The 21,476-nt window shown below is 36.9% G+C and overlaps 1 protein-coding gene across 8 annotated transcripts in view; it reads right to left on the minus strand.

Moving 5' to 3' along the window:
- Positions 1-21,476, minus strand: part of SSBP2 (single stranded DNA binding protein 2) — a 302,125-nt gene that overhangs the window by 230,608 nt on the left and 50,041 nt on the right. For 3 of the 8 annotated variants that reach the window (XM_060143228.1, XM_060143226.1, XM_060143224.1), the window contains exon 2: positions 536-603. The exons of the other annotated variants lie outside the window; for them this stretch is intronic. In XM_060143228.1, coding sequence (XP_059999211.1) covers positions 536-603 — 68 coding nt within the window. The remainder of the gene's footprint in view (positions 1-535; positions 604-21,476) is intronic. 8 annotated transcript variants of the gene reach the window in all.

A 21,476-nucleotide genomic window follows, 5' to 3' on the forward strand; every position in this document is an offset into this window, starting at 1 on the left:
TTGTCTAGAAAGTAGCTTTAAGTAAAGATAAATATTATTAAAAAAGTGATACCAAGTATCAAGTCAGAGATATCAAAATAACTTTCAGGTTGGTGAATGACATGGCCACTGGGGGCAAGGGGAATATGGGAAATCTCTGTACCTTCTGCTCAATTTTGTTATGAACCTAAAACTGCTCTTTTTAAAATAACTATTTTTCAAAGAATTTACAAGGGGTAATGGGGCTTCTTACTTCCCTCTCTCTACTGTTCTGTGTTTTGCAAATTCCTATAATCAAGAAAAAATTATTTTAAAACTTAGTCATCAGTTCATATCTCCTTCCCCAAGCTAATTTTAAATTATTATCTATGTGTAACATTTTCCTCAAGTACAAATGAACAGTAACAGTTTACTCTAATAATAAGTTAATAACCAAGAAAATATCTTCTTTATAAATAATATAAATTACATATCCCAAGAAATTAAGATGAGTGGAAAACATTTAAAAGCAGTCTAATGTTTTTTCTCTTGCTACTAAGCACTGAGAATAACTTACTCAGAATTTCTTCCAGGCTTTACGATTTTTTTTTCTTTTTTCACCTCATGCAGAAGTTTATTGTAGAACTGAAAATAAATTGCATCATTTAAAATCTCTCTCTTCTACTTATTTACAAAACAGAAACAGACTCACAGACTGTGAAAGCAAACTTATAGTTACCAAAAGGGGAAACGTGGTGGGGAGGAATAAATTAGGAGTTTGGTATTAACATATACACACTACTATATACAAAATAGATAATCAACAAGGACCTACTGTATAGCACAGGGAACTCTGCTCAGTACTCTGTAATAGCCTATATGGGAAAAGAATGTGAAAAAGAATGGATATATTCATATGTTTAACTGAATCACTTTGCTGTACACCTGAAACTAACACAACATTGTAAATCAACTACACTCCAATGTAAAATAAAATATAAATAAAAAAAACTCTCTCTCCTTATTTCTGTCTTTTAAAGAGTGCACATAGCAGAAGCTATATGTATAGGCAGCACCTCCTCATCATAAGTCATCATTTCTCTGCCCAGCAGGTCACATGACAGGTGGTTGCAACCCACGCCACAGAGCCAAGTCTAAGATCAGCAGTTCAGGATCTACCTTCCTTTCTGAGGCTCTTCAAACTTGGGATCACAGACGTGAACACTTCATTCTGACCGGGTTTTAGTAACCTGTATCCCCCACAAGTTTAGGGAATTGTAAATTCTCCAATATCCTTCTATTCCCTGCTTCATGAACATTAATAGTCTCCTCACTAAAAGTCTGAGGCTCCCTGATGTGGACTGAAGTCACTATAGCTTACTTCTCTACCCTCAGGACTTCTAAGGAGTCCATGAATAGAAATGAGAAGAACTCGATCTGACATTCTTATTTTTCTTAATTCTTCCTGTTAATTCTCTTTTCTAATCTTTGCACATGCTATTTTGGCATTTAGATCTATTCTGCTTTATATCTGCTTTCCTTTAGCACTCACTTTACACTCCCTACTACTTCTTGCACCTTCTTTTTAAATGTTTCACCTTGTTCTAACTTCCTTAACCCCAGCCAAATCTGTAATGATCATCTAACTATAACATATTTGGTGATGTCTTTAGTTGGACCTACTTCGTTACTGCCATGTTTAAAGTATCCACATTAATATGCACCATTCATTGAGGCTAGTGCTTGTAATTCATTTTCCACTTTCCCTAGAGGAATTCTGGGAGAGTTTTTCTCATAACAAATTGCAGCAATGTCTCTGATCTGTACTCCTTAGGGCACATAAGGAACAGGGAAGAAATGCTTCAGAAGACTACACCCATAGACACAGGTCCCAGAACTCTTAATACCACAGAAGGAAATGGGCAGGTGTTTGAAGGAAAAACCCAACTCAGGAAAGACACAGGATAATTCTTCTCTCTGATTTTCAGAGGGTATAAATGTATATTTTTAATCCCTATTTGAAGCTATTTTTAAAAAGCTCCATATAAAATAATCAGAACCACAGGGGTTTTGTCTAGGGCTTAATCCATTTCCTAGCGTTAGTTCGAAATATTTAGACATTTACAGCATTTGCTCTTTCAGGCCATTTATTTACCTCTTTATTAGACAACTCTTAAGCATCTAGTTTGTATAAAGTATTGAGAACCAATGAAACATCATTAATTTAGGACCCACTAAGGCAGAATTTGTGGCAATATGGTCAAAGAATACATCTTTACACTAACGAAGAGTTTAACAAATTAGCAGCATAAAGATAATTCTAAATATCTAATGTTAGAAAGAAAAACTACTTTCAAACATCCTGAGAAACTTTACAAAGAAACACTTAACGCTCATCACCATCAACAGTCAGTAAGCTCCTACCATTGTTCTAGGTCTTAGACCAAAAAAGAAGACACAAATTTTGCCCTCAAGTAATTTTCAGACTTGTTAATCGGAAGAAAAATATAATTAAAAATAAGATCAGTAACACAAAGTGGCATATGATTGGTGTACAGGCAACAAAATATCAAGAATTCAGAACAGGAAGAGACCACTGTAAGAGACTCTTGACAAAAGGGCTTTAACTGACAGAGGAAATTGTACTTAAGCTAGGTATTAAGGGAAATGGGATAAGCAGGAAGAAAAGAGGACGTTTAAGGAAAGGATAATAGCATGAAATAATTATCTAAATTATATACAACACTGTGGCCAAAATAAAATTCTCTATGTACCTGAAAGGAATAAAATGTTTCACAAAATATTCCATTATTGAGACAGACTTCTAGTATCACTATGCAATAGAAAGATTTTACTCTATTATATAGAATATGATAGAGTAATAATAGGAACTTATATTTATACTATTTTATGGCTTATAAAATGCATTTACATATGAAAGGAAACATTTAATTATTTAGTAGCAGTTTATAGCAATGTTATTTTATTAAGAATTTCTCCATATAGTTCTCTTTAATTTTTTCAGATTTTTTAAAAATAAGCCTGTTTCTGTACATTTGTAATTGAGAAAAATGTTCATCTAGAAGGCATTCCCTATGGCATTTCCTAATTAAAATTTAGGTTACCATGTAAAGCTTTAGAATACAGAAATTTACTTTGTACCCCAAAACATAAGTAAAAACCCACATTTTTTTTAGTATCAGAAAGTGGGATCTATATATCTATAAATTTAGATAAAGTTATTCTGATTCTTCAGTTATATTTGTATCTAAAAATAAATATTTAAAGTGTATCTCTAGATAAGAAGCTAAAATAATCAATAGATAAAAGAGAAAAACAGACAAGGCAAGAAAATAGGATTAAATACAACATGAACCTCTACTAAATTAATCTCCAGATACTCAATTTCCAGTCAATTGCACTCAGAAGCATTTGGCATCCATGCGTGCCTAAATCAATGAAGAGTGACCTAAGAGATCTTGACTTCCCTAAGTCCCGATACAAATAATCAAACTCCTTGATTTTAGATAAACAATCACAGCATAATTATCAAATTTGAAAATAAAAGTAAGGAGATAACTAAGTATTTAGATTCCTGAATCAGTATCCCAAAAGAACAGGCACTCTGAAACACTGCACTAAATCTAATAAGATTAACTTGACAAAAATAAGTGTACTGTGCTTGAATCAAAAATCTTGTATAGGATAGACAAATATAACAATAGCCCATATAAAAAGACCGGTTTTAGCTGACTGCAAGTTTAATATGAATTAATAGTATATTAGACCACCCTACCAAGAGCTAATTTTACCTTAAATGCATTAATATAGAACTAAAAAAGGAGAGATAATAAGTCCTAGAAAGATGAGGGGGGGAAAAAAAGACAAGTTGTGAGCAATGGTTGGAAGTATCAGTGATGCATAACCTGCAGAAAGTAAAGGCTCAAACACTTAATAGGTTGTCAGCTATTACAGGGATTGGTCTTATTTTACATGGCTAAAGAGGGTGGAACTAAAACCAATGGGTTAAAGTGCTAAGAAGGCAAATTGTAACTCAACACCTCAAAGACCCTTTTTGTAACCATTAGAGCTATCCAAAAATCTTATAGGCTGAGAAAAGAACCATTTTGGGGTTGGGAAATGTGAGTGTCCAATCTCTGAAAGAGTAAAGGAACAGTACAGGTTGAAACTGGGGATACTGCAGGGGCTTTATTCATTGAACGGAAGTTTGGATCAGATGAACTTTAAAATACCTCTCAGATACAAGATTACATAATCCCATTATTACTAAAATATGGCCCAGAGCAATTGAGTGACTTCCAGATCAACAGAACTATTTGATAAAAGAGTTGAGATTAGGATATATGACTCAAAGCTTAGTCTGCTGTATCTCCGAAAAATACTGCAAAACAACATGATTCAATATCTTCCATGAAGAAATTATATTCCCAGGAAATATCACTCTGTGACCAAGTGAAAGATGGAAAAGTGGCAAGCTTACCTGTCAAAGTCAACATAAGGCAACTGTTAGCACAACCACCACTCCCACCACCCTGCTCCTCAACTCAAACATTAAGAAGATAAAATGTTTCTCCATGATATAAGTCTGTGTGGTTCCTATAGATCACGTGGACCAAGGTTCCAAGGTTTCCAAACCAAAAATGGAAGATAAAAGCATGCTATCTATACCTATGGGAAAAACCTGACCATACCAGTGAAAGATTAGTCAACTGACTCCATACAAGTTGGTTTGATGGGTAAAAAGCAGAGTTCCAATCAGTAAATTGAAAGAGGCATATCACAATAAAACTCTATCTAAAAGAATAAGCAATTTCTAAACACATTTACTCTTTCCAAATTCTCCCTGATATTAGCAGAGAATTGCTACATCCTATATTAGTTTAAGCTTTTTAACCTAATCTACCCTATAATTAGAAACCATACTTTTTATTCCAAAACAGTTGAAGGGGATAAATTACACTAATATTGACAATTACAAAGCCAGTTAAATAGAAAATGTGTTATAATAGGTTCATGGTACTAAATCAGATTACTATGCCATTTCAGTGTTTCCTTGGCATGCCAAAATATAATTTATAGAATGTAAGTAAAATATTATAGCAAAGGTATACCTTCCTTAATTGACTTCCCTAAATATCTGCAAAATTAAATGTTTAAAAGCAGAATAGTTTGCAGATCAGCACTGTCAGGTGCACAATCTATTCCTCTATTTTTAAGTTTCTTTATGATGAACCACAGTAATGGCCAGGAGAAATACCATGGAAGCTCCAAAACAGCAGATTAACTGAATTTACAGAGCTTTAATAAGCTCCTATTCTCCCCCCTCAATTACACACACACACACACACACACACACACACACACACACACACACACACACACAACACACACACAATTTTAATCTCTTCTACAGTAGAAACTCTTAGTTGCCTGGAAGGTCTTTCCTCTGAGTAGTGAGAAACAAAATTATTAGCTGGACATATTCCTCCTCAGCTAAAAGATAATGTTCCCCTATTTCCCTTGAAGCTGGGTGTGTTCACTTGCCTGAAGTTTGGCCAAGGAGATAGAGATTTAAGTTGGAAGACTTACACTAAGGGGTATTGTTCCACATTCCCTTATCCCGCATTCAGCCTATAAGGGTGGTGTGATGCTTCAGCCTCCATCTTGGACCATGAGAATGAGACCACTCTAGGAATGCCAGATGCAATGGACTGAATGTTTGCGTTCCCCCAAAATTGATTTGTTAAAACCCTAATCCCAATGTGATGGTATTTAGAGGCGGGGCCTTTGGGAGGTAATTAGGTCATGAGGGTAGAGTCTTCATAATGGTATTAGTGCCCTGACAGGAAGAGACCAGAGAGCTAGCTAGCTTTCTTTCCACCATGTAAGGACACAACAAGAAGTCAGCAGTCTACAACCTGGAAGAGCATCCTCCCTAGAAACACACCGTGCTGGCACTCTGATCTTGGACTTCCATCCTCCAGAACTGTGAAAAATAAATTTCTGTTCTTCAAAAGCCACTCTGAATGTGGTACTTTATTATAGCAGCCCAAGCTGACTAATACACTAGAATAAAAAGGTAGAAGGGGTATAGATTCCTGACAACTTCATGGAGCTGCCATTTCAGCCCTGGATTCTCAATCTTCAGAGTTCTTTTATTTAAGAGGAAATAACTTTTAATCTTATTTAGGGTTTCCAATTATGTTCAACCTAATCAACTTCTAACTAGTACACGTGCTGCGAAGTCAGGCTTACTCTCCAGTCTTCCCATAATATGACTTCCACACAACTCTACCTGAACCACTCTTGCTGCATTGTCAAAAGTGGTCACCATGGGGCTTCCCTGGTGGCGCAGTGGTTGAGAGTCCGCCTCCCGATGCAGGCGACACGAGTTCGTGCCCCGGTCCGGCAAGATCCCACATGCCACGGAGCGGCTGCTCCCATGGGCCATGGCCGCTGCGTGTCCAGAGCCTGTTGCTCCACAACGGGAGAGGCCACAACAGGGAGAGGCCCGCGTACCGCAAAAAAAAAAAAAAAAAAGTGGTCACCATGCAATCCTTGTCTTAGTTTGCTCCTTTAGTGTAGTTGACTCTGGTGATAACTCCCTCAGACTTAAGACCTCAAATCACTCTTTACTCATTCTCCTCCGTATCTTAAAACATTGCTTTGTTTTTTCTTTTTTTTTGAAAACTCTACAAAATATCTTATTGCTTGGATGTGTGAAATAAATTTAGGAGGCAGAAGAATAAATACTGGCTCTCAAATTTCTTTGCTAGTGATACACAGAATACAAAAGGAAGAGTTTGACAAGTTACAATCAGTTCAGTTCGGGATACATTGTTTGAGTATGAGTCTGAAACTCCAAGAAGAGTCCTAGATATAGAATTGATTTTTTTCATACAAAATTATCTAGCACAAAATATTGATTAATCAATATAATGCCAATTTATAATAACGCCAAGTTCTCATTATATGTGGGTCATTTCTTGAGCACTCTGACTGTTGCATTGACATACAGTACTTGCCCACTCCCATGCCAATATTACACTAGTTTTATTTTTAAAATCTTGTTATTGCATAAATAAGTCTCCACACCTTACCACTACTACATCTTCTTCCTCTTCAAAACTGTCTTGGCTGTTTTGGTTCTTTTTTTTATATATATACAGCAGGTTCTTATTAGTCATCAATTTATACACATCAGTGTATACATGTCAATCCCAATCATCCAATTCATCACACCTCCACCCCCACCCCCTCCGTGGCTTTCCCCCCCTTGCTGTCCATCCGTTTGTTCTCTAAATCTGTCTCAATATTTGCCCTGCAAACCGGTTCATCGGTACAATTTTTCTAGGTTCCACATATATGCGTTAATATACAATATTTGTTTTGCTCTTTCTGACTTACTTCACTCTGTATGACAGTCTCTAGATCCATCCACGTCTCAACAAATGACCCAATTTCATTCCTTTTTATGGCTGAGTGATATTCCATTGTATATATGTACCATATCTTCTTCATCCATTCATCTGTCGATGGGCATTTAGGTTGCTTCCATGACCTGGCTATTGTAAATAATGCTGCAATGAACATTGGGGTGCATGTGCCTTTTTGAATTATGGTTTTCTCTGGGTATATGCCCAGTAGTGGGATTTAAGGAACCTCCATACTGCTCTCCACAGTGGTTGTATCAATTTACATTCCCACCAACAGTGCAGGAGGGTTCCCTTTTCTCCACACCCTCTCCAGCATTTGTTGTTTGTACATTTTCTGATGGTGCCCATTCTGACTGGTGTGACGTGATACCTCATTGTAGTTCTGATTTGCATTTCTCTAATAATTGATGTTGAGCAGCTTTTCATGTGCTTCTTGGCCATCTGTATGTCTTCTTTGGAGAAATGTTTATTTAGGTCTTCTGCCCATTTTTGGATTGGGTTGTTTGTTTTTTTAATATTGAGCTGCATGAGCTATTTATATATTTTGGAGATTAATCCTTTGTCCGTTGATTCGTTTGCAAATATTTTCTCCCATTCTGAGGGTTGTCTTTTTGTCTGGTTTATGGTTTCCTTTGCTGTGCAAAAGCTTTGACGTTTCATTAGGTCCCATTTGTTTCTTTTTGTTTTTATTTCCATTACTCTAGGAGGTGGATCAAAAAAGATCTTGCTGTGATTTACGTCAAAGAGTGTTCTTCCTATATCTTCCTCTAAGAGTTTTATAGTGTCCAGTCTTACATTTAGGTCTCTAATCCATTTTGAGTTTATTTTTGTGTATGGTGTTAGGAATTGTTCTAATTTCATTCTTTTACATGTAGCTGTCCCGTTTTCCCAGCACCACTTATTGAAGAGACGGTCTTTTCTCCATTGTATATCCTTGCCTCCTTTGTCATAGATTAGTTGACAATAGGTGCGTGAGTTTAGCTCTGGGCTTTCTATCTTGTTCCATTGATCTATGTTTCTGTTTTTGTGCCAGTACCATACTGTCTTGATTACTGTAGCTTTGTAGTACAGTCTGAAGTCAGGGAGTCTGATTCCTCCAGCTCCGTTTTTTTCCCTCAAGACTGCTTTGGCTATTTGAAGTCTTTTGTGTCTCCATACAAATTTTAAGATTTTTTGTTCTAGTTCTGTAAAAAATGCCATTGGTAATTTGATAGGGATTGCATTGAATCTGTAGATTGTCTTATAGTTTTCTGCATATGGGTCTTTTGTCTCCCTAAGTAGGTTTATTCCTAGGTATTTTATTCTTTTTGTTGCAATGGTAAATGGGAGTGTTTCCTTAATTTCTCTTTCAGATTTTGCACCATTAGTGTATAGGAATGCAAGAGATTTCTGTGCATTAATTTTGTATCCTGCAACTTTACCAAATTCATTGATTAGCTCTAGTAGTTTTCTGGTGGCATCCTTAGGATTCTCTATGTATAGTATTATGTCATCTGCAAACAGTGACAGCTTTAATTCTTCTTTTCCAATTTGTATTCCTTTTCTTTTTCTTCTCTGATTGCCATAGCTAGGACTTCCAAAACTATGTTGAATAATAGTGGTGAGAGTGGACATCCTTGTCTCGTTCCTGATCTTAGAGGAAATGCGTTCAGTTTTTCTCCATTGAGAATGATGTTTGCTGTGGGTTTGTTGTATACGGCCTTTATTATGTTGAGGTAGGTTCCCTCTATGCCCACTTTCTGGAGAGTTTTTATCATAAATGGGTGGTGAATTTTGTCAAAAGCTTTTGCTGCATCTATTGAGATGATCATATGGTTTTTATTCTTCAATTTGTTAATATGGTGTATCACATTGATTCATTTGCATATATTGAAGAATCCTTGCACCCCTGGGATAAATCCCACTTGACCATGGTGTATGATCCTTTTAATGTGTTGTTGGATTCTGTTTGCTAGGATTTTGTTGGGGATTTTTGCATCTATATTCATCAGTAATATTGGTCTGTAATTTTCTTTTTTTGTAGTATCTGTCTCTGGTTTTGGTATCAGGGTGATAGTGGCCTCATAGAATGAGTTCAGGAGTGTTCTTCGTCTGCAATTTTTTGCAAGAGTTTGAGAAGGATGGGTGTTTGCTCTTCTCTAAATGTTTGATAGAATTCACCTGTGAAGCCATCTGGTCCTGCACTCTTGTTTGTTGGAAGATTTTTAATCACAGTTTCAATCTCATTGCTTGTGCTTGGTCTGTTCATATTTTCTACTTCTTCCTGGTTCAGTCTTGGAAGGTTATACCTTTCTAAGAATTTGTCCATTTCTTACAGGTTGTCCATTTTACTGGCATAGAGTTGCTTGTAGTAGTCTCTTAGGATGCTTTGTATTTCTGTGGTGTCTGTTGTAACCTCTCCTTTTGCATTTCTAATTTTATTGATTTGAGTCCTCTCCCTCTTTTTCTTGAGTCTGGCTAATGGTTTATCAATTTTGTTTATCTTCTCAAAGAACAAGCTTTTAGTTTTATTGATCTTTGCTATTGCTTTCTTTGTTTCTATTTCATTTATTTCTGCTCTGATCTTTATGATTTGTTTCCTTCTGCTAACTTTGGGGTTTGTTTGTTCTTCTTTCTCTAGTTCCTTTAGGTGTAATGTTAGATTATTTGAGATTTTTCCTGTTTCTTGAGGTAGGCTTGTATAGCTATAAACTTCTCTCTTAGAAGTGCTTTTGCTGCATCCCATAGGCTTTGGATCATCATGTTTTCACTGTCATTTGTCTCTAGGTATTTTGTGATTTCCTCTTTGATTTCTTCAGTGATCTCTTTGTTATTTAGTAACGTACTTAGCCTTCATGTGTTTGTGTTTTCTAGGTTTTTTTCCCTGTAATTGATTTCTAATCTCATAGCACGGTGGTCAGAAAAGATGCTTGATATGATTTCAATTTTCTTAAATTTACTGAGGCTTGATTTGTGACCCAAGATGTGATCTATCCTGGAGAATGTTCTGTGTGCACTTGAGAAGAAAGTGTAAACTGCTGTTTTTGGATGGAATGTCCTATAAATACCAATTAAGTCTACCTGGTCTATTGTGTCATTTAAACCTTGCGTTTCCTTATTTATTTTCATTTTGGATTATCTGTCCACTGGTTTAAGTGAGGTATTAAAGTCCCCCACTATTACTGTGTTACTGTCGATTTCCACTTTTATAGCTGTTAACAGTTGCCTTATGTATTGAGGTGCTCCTATGTTGGGTGCATATATATTTATAATTGTTATATCTTCTTCTTGGATTGATCCCTTGATCACTATGTAGTGTCCTTCCTTGTCTCTTGTAACATTATTTTAAAGTCTATTTTATCTGATATGAGTATTGCTACTTCAGCTTTCTTTTGATTTCCATTTGCATGGAATATCTTTTTCCATGCCCTCACTTTCAGTCTGAATGTGTCCCTAGGTGTGAAGTGGGTCTCTTGTAGACAGCATATAGATGGGTCTTGTTTTTGTATCTGTTCGGAAAGCCTGTGTCTTTTGGTTGGAGCGTTTAATCCATTCACGTTTAGGGTAGTTATCAATATATATGTTCCTATGACCATTTTCTTAATTGTTTTGGGTTTGTTTTTGTAGGTCCTTTTCTTCTCTTGTGTTTCCCACTTAGAGAAGTTCCTTTAGCATTTGTTGTAGAGCTGGTTTGGTGGCACTCAATTCTCTTAGCTTTTGCTTGTCTGTAAAGCTTTTGATTTCTCCATCGAATCTGAATGAGATCCTTGCTGGGTAGAGTAATCTTGGTTGTAGGTTCTTCCCTTTCATCACTTTAACTATATCATGCCACTCCCTTCTGGCTTGTAGAGTTTCTACTGAGAAATCAGCTGTTAACCTTATGGGAGTTCCCTTGTATGTTGTCATTTTTCCCTTGCTGCTTCCAATAATTTTTTTTTGTCTTTAATTTTTGCCAATTTGATTACTATGTGTCTCAGCGTGTTTTTCCTTGGGTTTATCTTGTATGGGACTCCCTGCACTTTCTGGACTTGGGTGGCTGTTTCCTTTCCCATGTTAGGGATGTTTTCGACTATAACCTCTTCAAATATTTTCTTGGGTCCTTTCTCTCTCTTTTCTCCTTATGGGAGCCCTATAATGCGAATGTTGTTGCGTTTAATGTTGCCCCAGAGATCTATTAGGCTGTCTTCATTTCTTTTCATTCTTTTTTCTTTATTCTGTTCCACAGCAGTGAATTCCACCATTCTGTCTTCCAGGTCACTTATCTGTTCTTCTGCCTCAGTTATTCTGGTATTGATTCCTTCTAGTGTAGTTTTCATTTCCGTTATTGTATTGTTCATCTCTGTTTGTGTGTTCTTTAATTCTTCTAGGTCTTTATTAAACATTTCTTGCAGTCTTCTCAATCTTTGCTTCCATTCTTTTTCCAAGGTCCTGAATCATCTTCACTATCATTATTCTGAATTCTTTTTCTGGAAGTTTGCCTATCTCCACTTTAGTTGTTTTTCTGGGGTTTTATCTTGTTCCTTCATCTGGTACATAGTCCTCTGCCTTTTCATCTTGTCTATCTTTCTGGGAATGTGGTTTTTGTTCCACAGGCTGCAGGATTGTAGTTCTTCTTGCTTCTGCTGTCTGCCCTCTGGTGGATGAGGCTGTCTAAGAAGTTTTTGCAAGTTTCCTGATGGGAGGCACTGGTGGTGGGTAGAGCTGACTGTTTCTCTGGTGGGCAGAGCTCAGTAAAACTTTAATCTGCTTGACTGCTGATGGGTGGGGCTGGGTTCCCTCCCTGTTGGTTGTTTGGCCTGAGGCAACCCAACGCTGGAGCCTACCTGGCTCTTTGGTGGGGCTAATGGCAGACTCTGGGAGGGCTCACACCAAGCAGTACTTCCCAGAACTTCTGCTGCCAGTGTCCTTGTCCCCACGGTGAGCCACAGCCAGCCCCTGCCTCTGTAGGTGACCCTCCAACACTAGCAGGTAGGTCTGGTTCAGTCTCCTATGGGGTCACTGCTCCTTCCCCTGGGTCCCGATGCGCACACTACTTTGTGTGTGCCCTCCAAGAGTGGAGTCTCTGTTTCCCCCAGTCCTGTCGAAGTCCTGCAATCAAACCCCACTAGCCTTCAAAGTCTGATTCTCTAGGAATTCCTCCTCCCGTTGCTGAACTCCCAGGTTAGGAAGCCTGACGTGGGGCTCAGAACCTTCACTCCAGTGGGTGGACTTCTGTGGTATAAGTGTTCTCCAGTCTGTGAGTCACCCACCCAGCAGTTATGGGAGTTGATTTTACTGTGATTGCGCCTCTCCTACCATCTCACTGTGGCTTCTCCTTTGTCTTTGGATGTGGGGTATCTTCTTTGGTGAGTTCCAGTGTCTTCCTGTCGATGACTGTCCAGCAGCTAGTTGTGATTGTGGTGTTCTCACAAGAGGGAGTGAGAGCACTTCCTTCTACTCCACCATCTTGGTTCAGGACCTCTGCTTTGTTTTTTCTACAAGCTTTTCTTCGTCCACCTACCCCTAAAATGTTGGCATTCCCTAAGATTACTTCATGGTCCTCTTCTCAATTCTACACATTTTCCTCAGACCTACTATGCCAGTCAATAGAAAACAGTCAATGTTGATACTACCAAACCTCTGTCTCCAACTCAGAATTTGCTAAAAGCTCCAGGTCAATTTATTAAAATGTTTTCTGAGCACATCCATCTGAATATCCCCTGGGCAACTTATATGCCACATTGCTCTCTGTTCTACCTCTTAGTTAATGATACATATTCATTTAGCTGTCCAAACCAAAAACCTGGGAGTAATCCTCAATTCCTTACTCTTGCCTGATATGCACTCGGTCACTAAGTATTCTACAGCTTATAGTCTATGGCTCATATCTATCATATCTATCTTCTCTGGCAATGTCCTCACTGTCACTTTCGCAGATTACTGTAATATTGTTTGAACGGGTCTTCCTTTCTCCTATCCTCACTCCTCTCCACTGTGAGGTCAAAAGATCATTACAAAGCATCAATCTCTTAAAGTTGCTTCCTTGGTCATCAGTGTACCCGCATACCTATACGATAAAGGCCGGATACCTAAACATGGCAAATGCAGCCTGCCCAGATTTAGCTATGGCTTCTTTCTACAGTAAAAATCCGAACAAACTGAAAAATCAACAAACCTTAGATCTGTAAGAGAGGTGAGGTCGCAGAGCAAACTACTGCCCCCAAAACTGGAGAGACACACGGGCAGATATAGAGAAATATAACCAAACAGAAAGGAAACCCCTCAAAAGGAACCTATCCAGAAACCAGTGCCTGTAATTGACAAAGTGGTAGAGACTCAGTATGTACAAGTCTGAGAGAGTTAAAAAAAAAAAAAAAAGGCCAACCAGTCATGGAGGGCCTCCATGTCATCGTGAGTTTTATCTCCAGGAGCCTAACCTGGTTCTTACAGTGAAATTCAGAGAAAAATCCCCTCATGCTTCTAGCAGGGGGTGGGGGGAAGCAACCATTCTGAAATATGCTAGATCATTCTATTCTTAAAAAGGTCCGCCCTCGGGAGAAACCAGTTTACAGTCTAAACTGCTGGGGTTTCATCAGAGCCTAACTGACTTGGAGTAAGTGACATACACAACTCCAGCCTCCTCTAGGCATCCTCTCCCCCCTAGAAAGTTTAAAAAAAGAAGAAAAAACACAAAAACTGAGAAGCACTGGCGAAGTTCACAGTCCAGAAACACAAGCTCACCAAAAGACTGAGACCTAATCCTAGGACTATGGAATATACGGCCCCATCTTTCCACTGTATTACTAAAGGCCTCCTTACTGCAGTTCCTTTTACCCAGCACATCATGTCCACCTTTCAACAAAAAGTTACAAGGCATACAAAAATACAAAAACACAGTTTGAAGAGACTGAACAAGCATCGAAACCAGAGTCTGATATGGCAAGAATGTTGGAATTATCAGACCAAGAATTTTTAAAACTATGATTAATATGCTGACAGCTTTAATGTAAAAAGTAGACAATATGCAAAAACAGATGGTTAATGTAAGCTAACCAGATTATTATTGCTAGAAACTTCTCCCTTTACTTTGACTAAATGAGGTCTGACTTATTTTAATAGTGCTTTCTCCTTTTAACGGATTTTATTTTACACTGTTTTTAGTTTATACTAAATGATATTAACATTTATCTTTGAAAAGATCACAAAGATTATGTAACTTAAAGGAAATTTTAACAAAGACTTTCAAATGCATAAAAGTAACATTTTTAAACCATGTGATATGTGGACATTTAAATATTTCCTAATGATATTATAGATAAAAAGGAAGCATCAATAAAAAGAAACAGTGTACAGGCAGAACCTGACTTGCAAACGTCAATCCCGTAAATTTGCTGCATCTGAGAAATTCAAACCCCTGGGCAGGCTGACTGCCAAGATACGGTTCCCTTTTGTGCAGCTACTGTTAAACATTCCTCTCCAGTTTCCTGTTCTACCACATCCAACTTATGCTACCCCACTCATTTAATGCCATCTTGACCCCATCCCAATACTACTCCATCTACCCTCAACTCCCATTCTTCCTTTTCTAGGTGCAAAAGGTTCTCCATCTCCTGAATGATCTTTCACAGATCAGTCTCCCTGTATGACTACTTCACCCATCCCCCTAAGTGCCCAAAGCCCGTATCTCCTTCCTGTCAAGGCTGCAAGGACACTCATTCTCCTCTTGCCACCATCACTGCCACAGTTGGTGAAGAAATCTCTCACTGCCAATGGGTGGGGAAAAAAATGGAAATACTCCCTGTTGTTTAAGGCTTATGGAAATTGGGGTAGTGGGGGGCAGGGGGGAAGGAATATTCTTCAGTTATCGAAATTGTTGTAAAGCGAAATAGAGTCTCTAAATTTTAAATTTACAGTTGAAATTCATATCCCCAAAGACAATGGGAAACCATAATATCGTTAGTTTTGGAATTCAGCTATATTATGGGTACCATTTGGGAACATAATTACAATTTATAGTATTTTCTTTGGTGATATGTTCCCTGTATCAAACAAGCCAATTTATAAACCACATTTTGAAAGACAATCTACCTAAACACTAGGGACAGCATGTAGAGTTATTCTTTCATATTTTCCCATACTAAGAAATAAAAAGTATGGGGAGATAAAACTGTAAGCTGCTGAAGAGCAGGAGCCTTGAGTGTCCTGTTCAGCATTTTATCCTGTACCCAGCATTTGACACACTTTAATCACTCAACAAGTATCTGGAAAAGGAAGGTGGGTGGAGGTTGGGGACAGGGAGAAGCCCAACATCCCCAAGAGTCCTCTTCCATGATGAACTTGTGTCCATGATTAGTTAAGGAAGAGTACAGGGCATTTCAGAGATCGAGAAGAAAGGAGTTTTCTTTATCCTTCAGGTTACCTGAGACTAAGTGGTGATTCCTTTTTAAATAATCTTAACTTATTCATGGCCAAAATCTTACCTATCCAGGACAGGCTGTCAAAAATTAGGTCTGTCCAGCTGAAAGATGAGATGTTAAGTCATCTTTCACTGTAACACTGCAAGATAACATTATAAATGCTTTCAATTTTAACCAGCCCGAAAAATTAAATGGAGGACTGAGAACATTTTTCTGTATGAAGCTGAGAAGCAGGGGAAAGAAGACTAGCTACAGTAGAAAACTCTTTCAGACCGAATTATCCAGATTGGTTGGTTTTGCTTCAACTTCTTCTTTCATTCACTAAAATAGTTATACTCTTAGGTATGTTTTTATTACAACAGTCGATGACAGCTTCTGCTGGAATTTACAACCTGGTGTTTATTTACATAGAATGCTTCATTAATATCACTTGCCTGATCTTCTATTTTAATTAGATTTACATAATTTGAAATGAAACAATTGTTTCAGGAAATAAAGCACAAAAAGAGAAATATAATAGTTAACAACTATGATTACTAGCTTTAATATTTTTAATCTTATTGTTTGTTGAACTACTTAGAAGATTTTGAAGAATAAAGTGAAGCAGGATCTGAGGTTCCATTTCTGCTGTCTGTTGTTCTAGAGATCACTAAAATTCCTTAAAAAAGAAATAAAGTTCTCAAAATAGGCTAGGTAAAACCCTGAATTATAATATTACATTGTTGTAAGTATAAATCCCTTAAATCCAATAATAATTACTCATATACCCAAATGATACATTAAGATGATTAAATGTATCAAATGAACAAATATTGACATTATAAAAATATAACCATAATTATTTGCCCCTCAAGTAAAATTATTTATCAAAAATATCATCTATATATCCTTTTGAAAAATAAGTTCTTTACACAGTGTTTTATATCCTAATTAATTTTTATAGTAAATTTCTTTCTCGAGACACTGTAAATCCTCAAAGGTTAAAAATGATATTGAGAAATTTATGTGAGTACTTAAAATACTCAGACTATGACTAACATAGAATATGAATGAACTACAAAGAAAATGTACAGAAAGTAAAAGATTTTAAATATAAAATAGCAACCATAAAAATAAGATTATAGTCAAAATTAATTTAAGAGTTTTTAGGATGTTAAGCTTAATTATTCCACTTTATATGTAAACAGTAAAATGGGTGGCCTAATGTACTATGTAATGCTATCTACACTACAGGTATTTAATAAGTACTTTTTGTCTGGATGTTCCACCTATTTCCACATTTCTTAATTTATGCTAGTTTTTTTTTTTAAGGGCACAAATTAGCTCAAAATAAAAAGGTTAAGACAGTGAACACCAAAAGTTATCCTATTTTGAACAAATAACTCATTTTCAGCAATAAGGAAAGGTTGATGGATAACAAGAGGAGTAGAAAGAGAAAAGGCATTTATTTAAACTGTGCATGCTTTTGCCAATTTCTGATAAAATAATAAACACCAAATTCTATAGAGCAACTTGTAAAAAAAAAAATGAAATAGCCAATGGTTGAGAGTAGAGTCCAACAAACCTTTACAATTTTAGTCTGCCAGGAATAAGTTTAAGGAATAATAAAGCAAAAGCACTGGCACATAATTTAAGCTTCTAGGATCTGGCAAAAGAATTCTGATTTAACATGTACTTTGAATGACATTGGCATCCATTAGTTTAACTAACTAAACCAATATAACATGTTGTTAGTTTCAAAGTCCTTATTCATCACACACTGTAAAGTGTTAATCTGAGACTGAGAAAGATTCAAGATCAAAACAGGAAAAATATTGCAACAGTCTAAATAAATAATTGCTAAGTGTAATGTAAGGCGGAGTGTTGGTCGTGGTTACTGAATGCTCAATGCGTCTACTCTGGATAGCCATTCTTCAATTCCCACATCATGAAAAAAAATCCATTGAAGAATTCATTAAGAACTTCCAGGCATCTCTCTGGTGCCACTAGTTTTGCCCAAGATGGCAGCAGAACAGGGAGTTAAAATGATTATCCTACCATCACAGCCTTTACACTCCCTCAAAAATCCTGATCTCTGTAACAAGTGCCACAGCCCTGTCTATGCCTAACTCACAGCAATGAAAAGCAGTGGGGGAAAAGTGGAAATGAAGGAAGCAGATTAATTCCTTGGTCTCAGCAAGCATCTTTCTGTTCCACTGGATTATTTCTAAGCAAGATACAAAAGAGGAAGCCAAAAAAATGATTAATCCAATGGGTGAGTAAAAAATGAAAATACGTATATAAGTAAAAATAAGGGTGAGTTTTCAAAGAAGAGAAATAAGTGGGTTTTTACCCTACTGTTACTCTCTAATACACTGAATCCTAACTAGAGGCTTTAAAAACAAGTTTTAAAAAATGAATTACAGACTATTTTTTGAGAAGAACTACAACAAAACAAATACAGATCTCTCTGAGACCCTACCATCCCTGCAAAATTGAACTATACCCAGTAAATTACCACTTGGGGTGGTTATGACAATTACAGATCAGCTACGTAGAAAGCCTAGCACAAGGCCTAGCACATTATGGTTAAAACAGTAACTATTATTATTGTGGCAAACACTTCGAATATATTGATAAATAGATAAACTTAACCACATTATGAAAGTAACTATAGTTCCTTTTCCTTCAAGTAGGACTTAAAGAGCCAGAAATGTAACCCTCCAAGTTGTGAAAGACTTCAAGATTTCTAAATTAAAACAGAAGAATAATATGGTGGTAAATTCAATTGGCCTGTTTATTTCCAATCCAGCAGCAACTTCAGCTGCGGCCCTGTAAGGGCACAGACAACTATGAGTATAAATGGAAGGAAAAATCAGCCCTAAATGAAGCTCTATTACAGTGCCCGGGGTGTCTCGGTTCAGGAATCCAGGATTCCTAAGGCTTGTGTCCTGGGTCTCCCAGCTCCTGAGTCTCTACACCCTCCACCTCCCAACCCCAACTCTGAAGCCAGAAAAAAGCCAGAGGGATAATGTAGGAAAATATTTCCTAGAGCAATCAAGGAAGAAGGACTCTACAGAAATACTAAACACTACAAGAGGCCAATCTAATTCTAAAGTCTTTATTTCACTGTCCATTCTTGATCAATCTTAACAAATTCCTTTCTTTATTAAGCATCTATGTGTCAAACACTATGCTAAATAATTCCACTAAAGATGTCTCAAATGAAAAAGAACTTTTTAACTAGGTTAATCTCATAAGGCTTTTTATTTTAGTAATATCAAAACAAGCCCAGCAAAATACAAAAGTACTAAGGCAACAGACATCCTTGTCACTTTATTCTATCACTGGCCTCCAAAGAAACTCTGGACTAAAATAATTATTTACCTTAGCAACTATTAGAGCCTTTGACATGATGTACATTGTGAATCTCTAAAAAGATATATAGTATGTACCATTCCATAAACCCATCTGACCTCTGAACCCTTTTATCCTAGAATGCCAATTTACATAGTAATTAATGTTTTCACAGAGGATTAAAACTTAAGTTTAACTGTATCATTAATAGGGATGATTAGAAACAAAGATATATGAGACTAATAAGGCATACTTTGAAAGAAATTAACATCATTAATTTTTTCATAGTAAAAAAAGATTTTGTAGTATTTAGAAAAGGACAAAAGCTATAGATTCTTCCTGCTACTCTATGTTACTTATACACAGGGCTTTCATGCAAAGCAATGGAAGGAAAGGAACAGAAGCTCCAAAATGGGATTCTGAAAATACAAAGTATATGAAACACAACGCCAGTAAGTTCTGAACAAATGCAGGAATGCTATTCTTTTTAACCAAGCTTATCAATTTACACTTTCATCTAGACATCTGAGCATGAGCTCTCTGCTAGTGCTCAACCCCAGTAGAGATAATCCTTATGTCACTCGACCCAAATGCCAATTCAAACTGGATCACTACATTTTTTTATTGTTTTATTACAGGAAGGTAGATTGGACCTTTTTTTTTGCCTCTTTCCATTATGTCCCCTTAAACGGTTACATAATATCTTCATAGCCTTTAGCCAGCTAAGGGATCTGTGACCTACTCCACACTGCCATTAATGTCTCAGATTGAACTACTGGACAGTAAAAGAACTGTGATCTCTCAGGCTACAGCTAAACCTTAACATACTGAAGCTCCAATAACTAGGAATAAGAACAGATATTTACACACAGTCTCCACTGTTTACTACAAAAGACAAACTGGTCATTTTAATGAGGGATCTTTGTCTTTTTCTCCCCCCGTTTTTTCCCACATCTTATTCAGTATTCTTCGTGTGATGGCTACTTTAAGTGGTTCAATATTTAATTAAGCATTAAATGGTAAAGCAGTTTGACCATTAAATTATAAAAACCTTCAGTGTTTACAAAGCTTTTTAAAAATTAAATAACTTAATATAAGTTTAAAAATTAGATTTAAAAGTGAGCTTTAAGAGCACACAAATTATTTTGAAGATATTAAGCCATGACAAAACATATGCATCAGTCATGATAGAAGACACGTGTAGTGCTAGCAACCCAGGAGGACCCCCAAAACGCAGGCATCCTCAGCCATTATCTGCACTGTCTGTCAGATGGACACACAAAATTTGGCATTAATACAGTGATTCCATGGGACAAGAGGAGCACATCAGATTATCTGAGGAGGCCCAGGGGGAAACACAACACATATTTCCAGCGGAAAAAAAGTCAAAATAATTACTTTAAAATTCAATTGTTTAAAAAAAAAATGGTGGGGGGATTTCCCTGGTGGCGCAGTGGCTAAGAATACGCCTGCCAATGCAGGGGACACGGGTTCGATCCCTGGTCAGGGAAGATCCCACGTGCCACGGAGCAACTAAGCCCCTGTGCCACAACTACTGAGCCTGCCCTCTAGAGCCCGCGAGCCACAACTACTGGAGCCTGCGCTCCCCAACGAGAGAAGCCACTGCAATAAGAAGCCTGCGCACCGCAAAAAATGAAGAGTAGTCCCCGCTAGTGCAACTAGAGAAAGCCCGTGACCAGCAACGAAGACCCAACACAGCCAAAAGTAAATAAATAAATAAATTTATTTTAAAATAATAGTGGGGAAAGAGAAGAAGAGTTTTATATAAACCTCTTAATAAACACCAATGTCAGAAAAATTCAAATAAAAAATTTTTTAAAAAGTCATTTAAATTCAATTCCTCTTTCACTTAATTGTTAAGCATTGAGTCTAAGTCTTTGTGTTTATTTTCCTAGTAATAGAAAACACTGGATTTATTATGCTTATTAATGTTTTCTCTTAAAAGAGAAAAAACTAAAAAAGAGCTTAATAAAGTCAGCTTATTTCAGATTATCTTTCAGTTTATTTTAAATACTTTTTTTTTAATCCACAGATCCAGAATTTGGTGCCAAGTTTTTCCTTGCACCCATAGACAAATCCTACATTTTGTTTCCTTATTATATTTATTATATTTTCATGCCTAATAAATATACTGAGCTAAAGCTGAAAATATCTGCTACCTAAAATGAATAAATGCCAAGAGTACCTGGCTATGGAGCTTCCCTGCTGCTTTCGTTTCTTCCACATGTGAATAGAAAACTGGGAGCTGATGCACCAACTGAACACTCAAGCCAGGCAAAAAGCCCGGCAATCTGAGCCATGTGAAATGGTCACATGATCACTGCTGTCA

Source organism: Lagenorhynchus albirostris, chromosome 3 (genome assembly GCF_949774975.1).
Source record: "Lagenorhynchus albirostris chromosome 3, mLagAlb1.1, whole genome shotgun sequence".
Lineage (NCBI taxonomy): Eukaryota > Metazoa > Chordata > Mammalia > Artiodactyla > Delphinidae > Lagenorhynchus > Lagenorhynchus albirostris.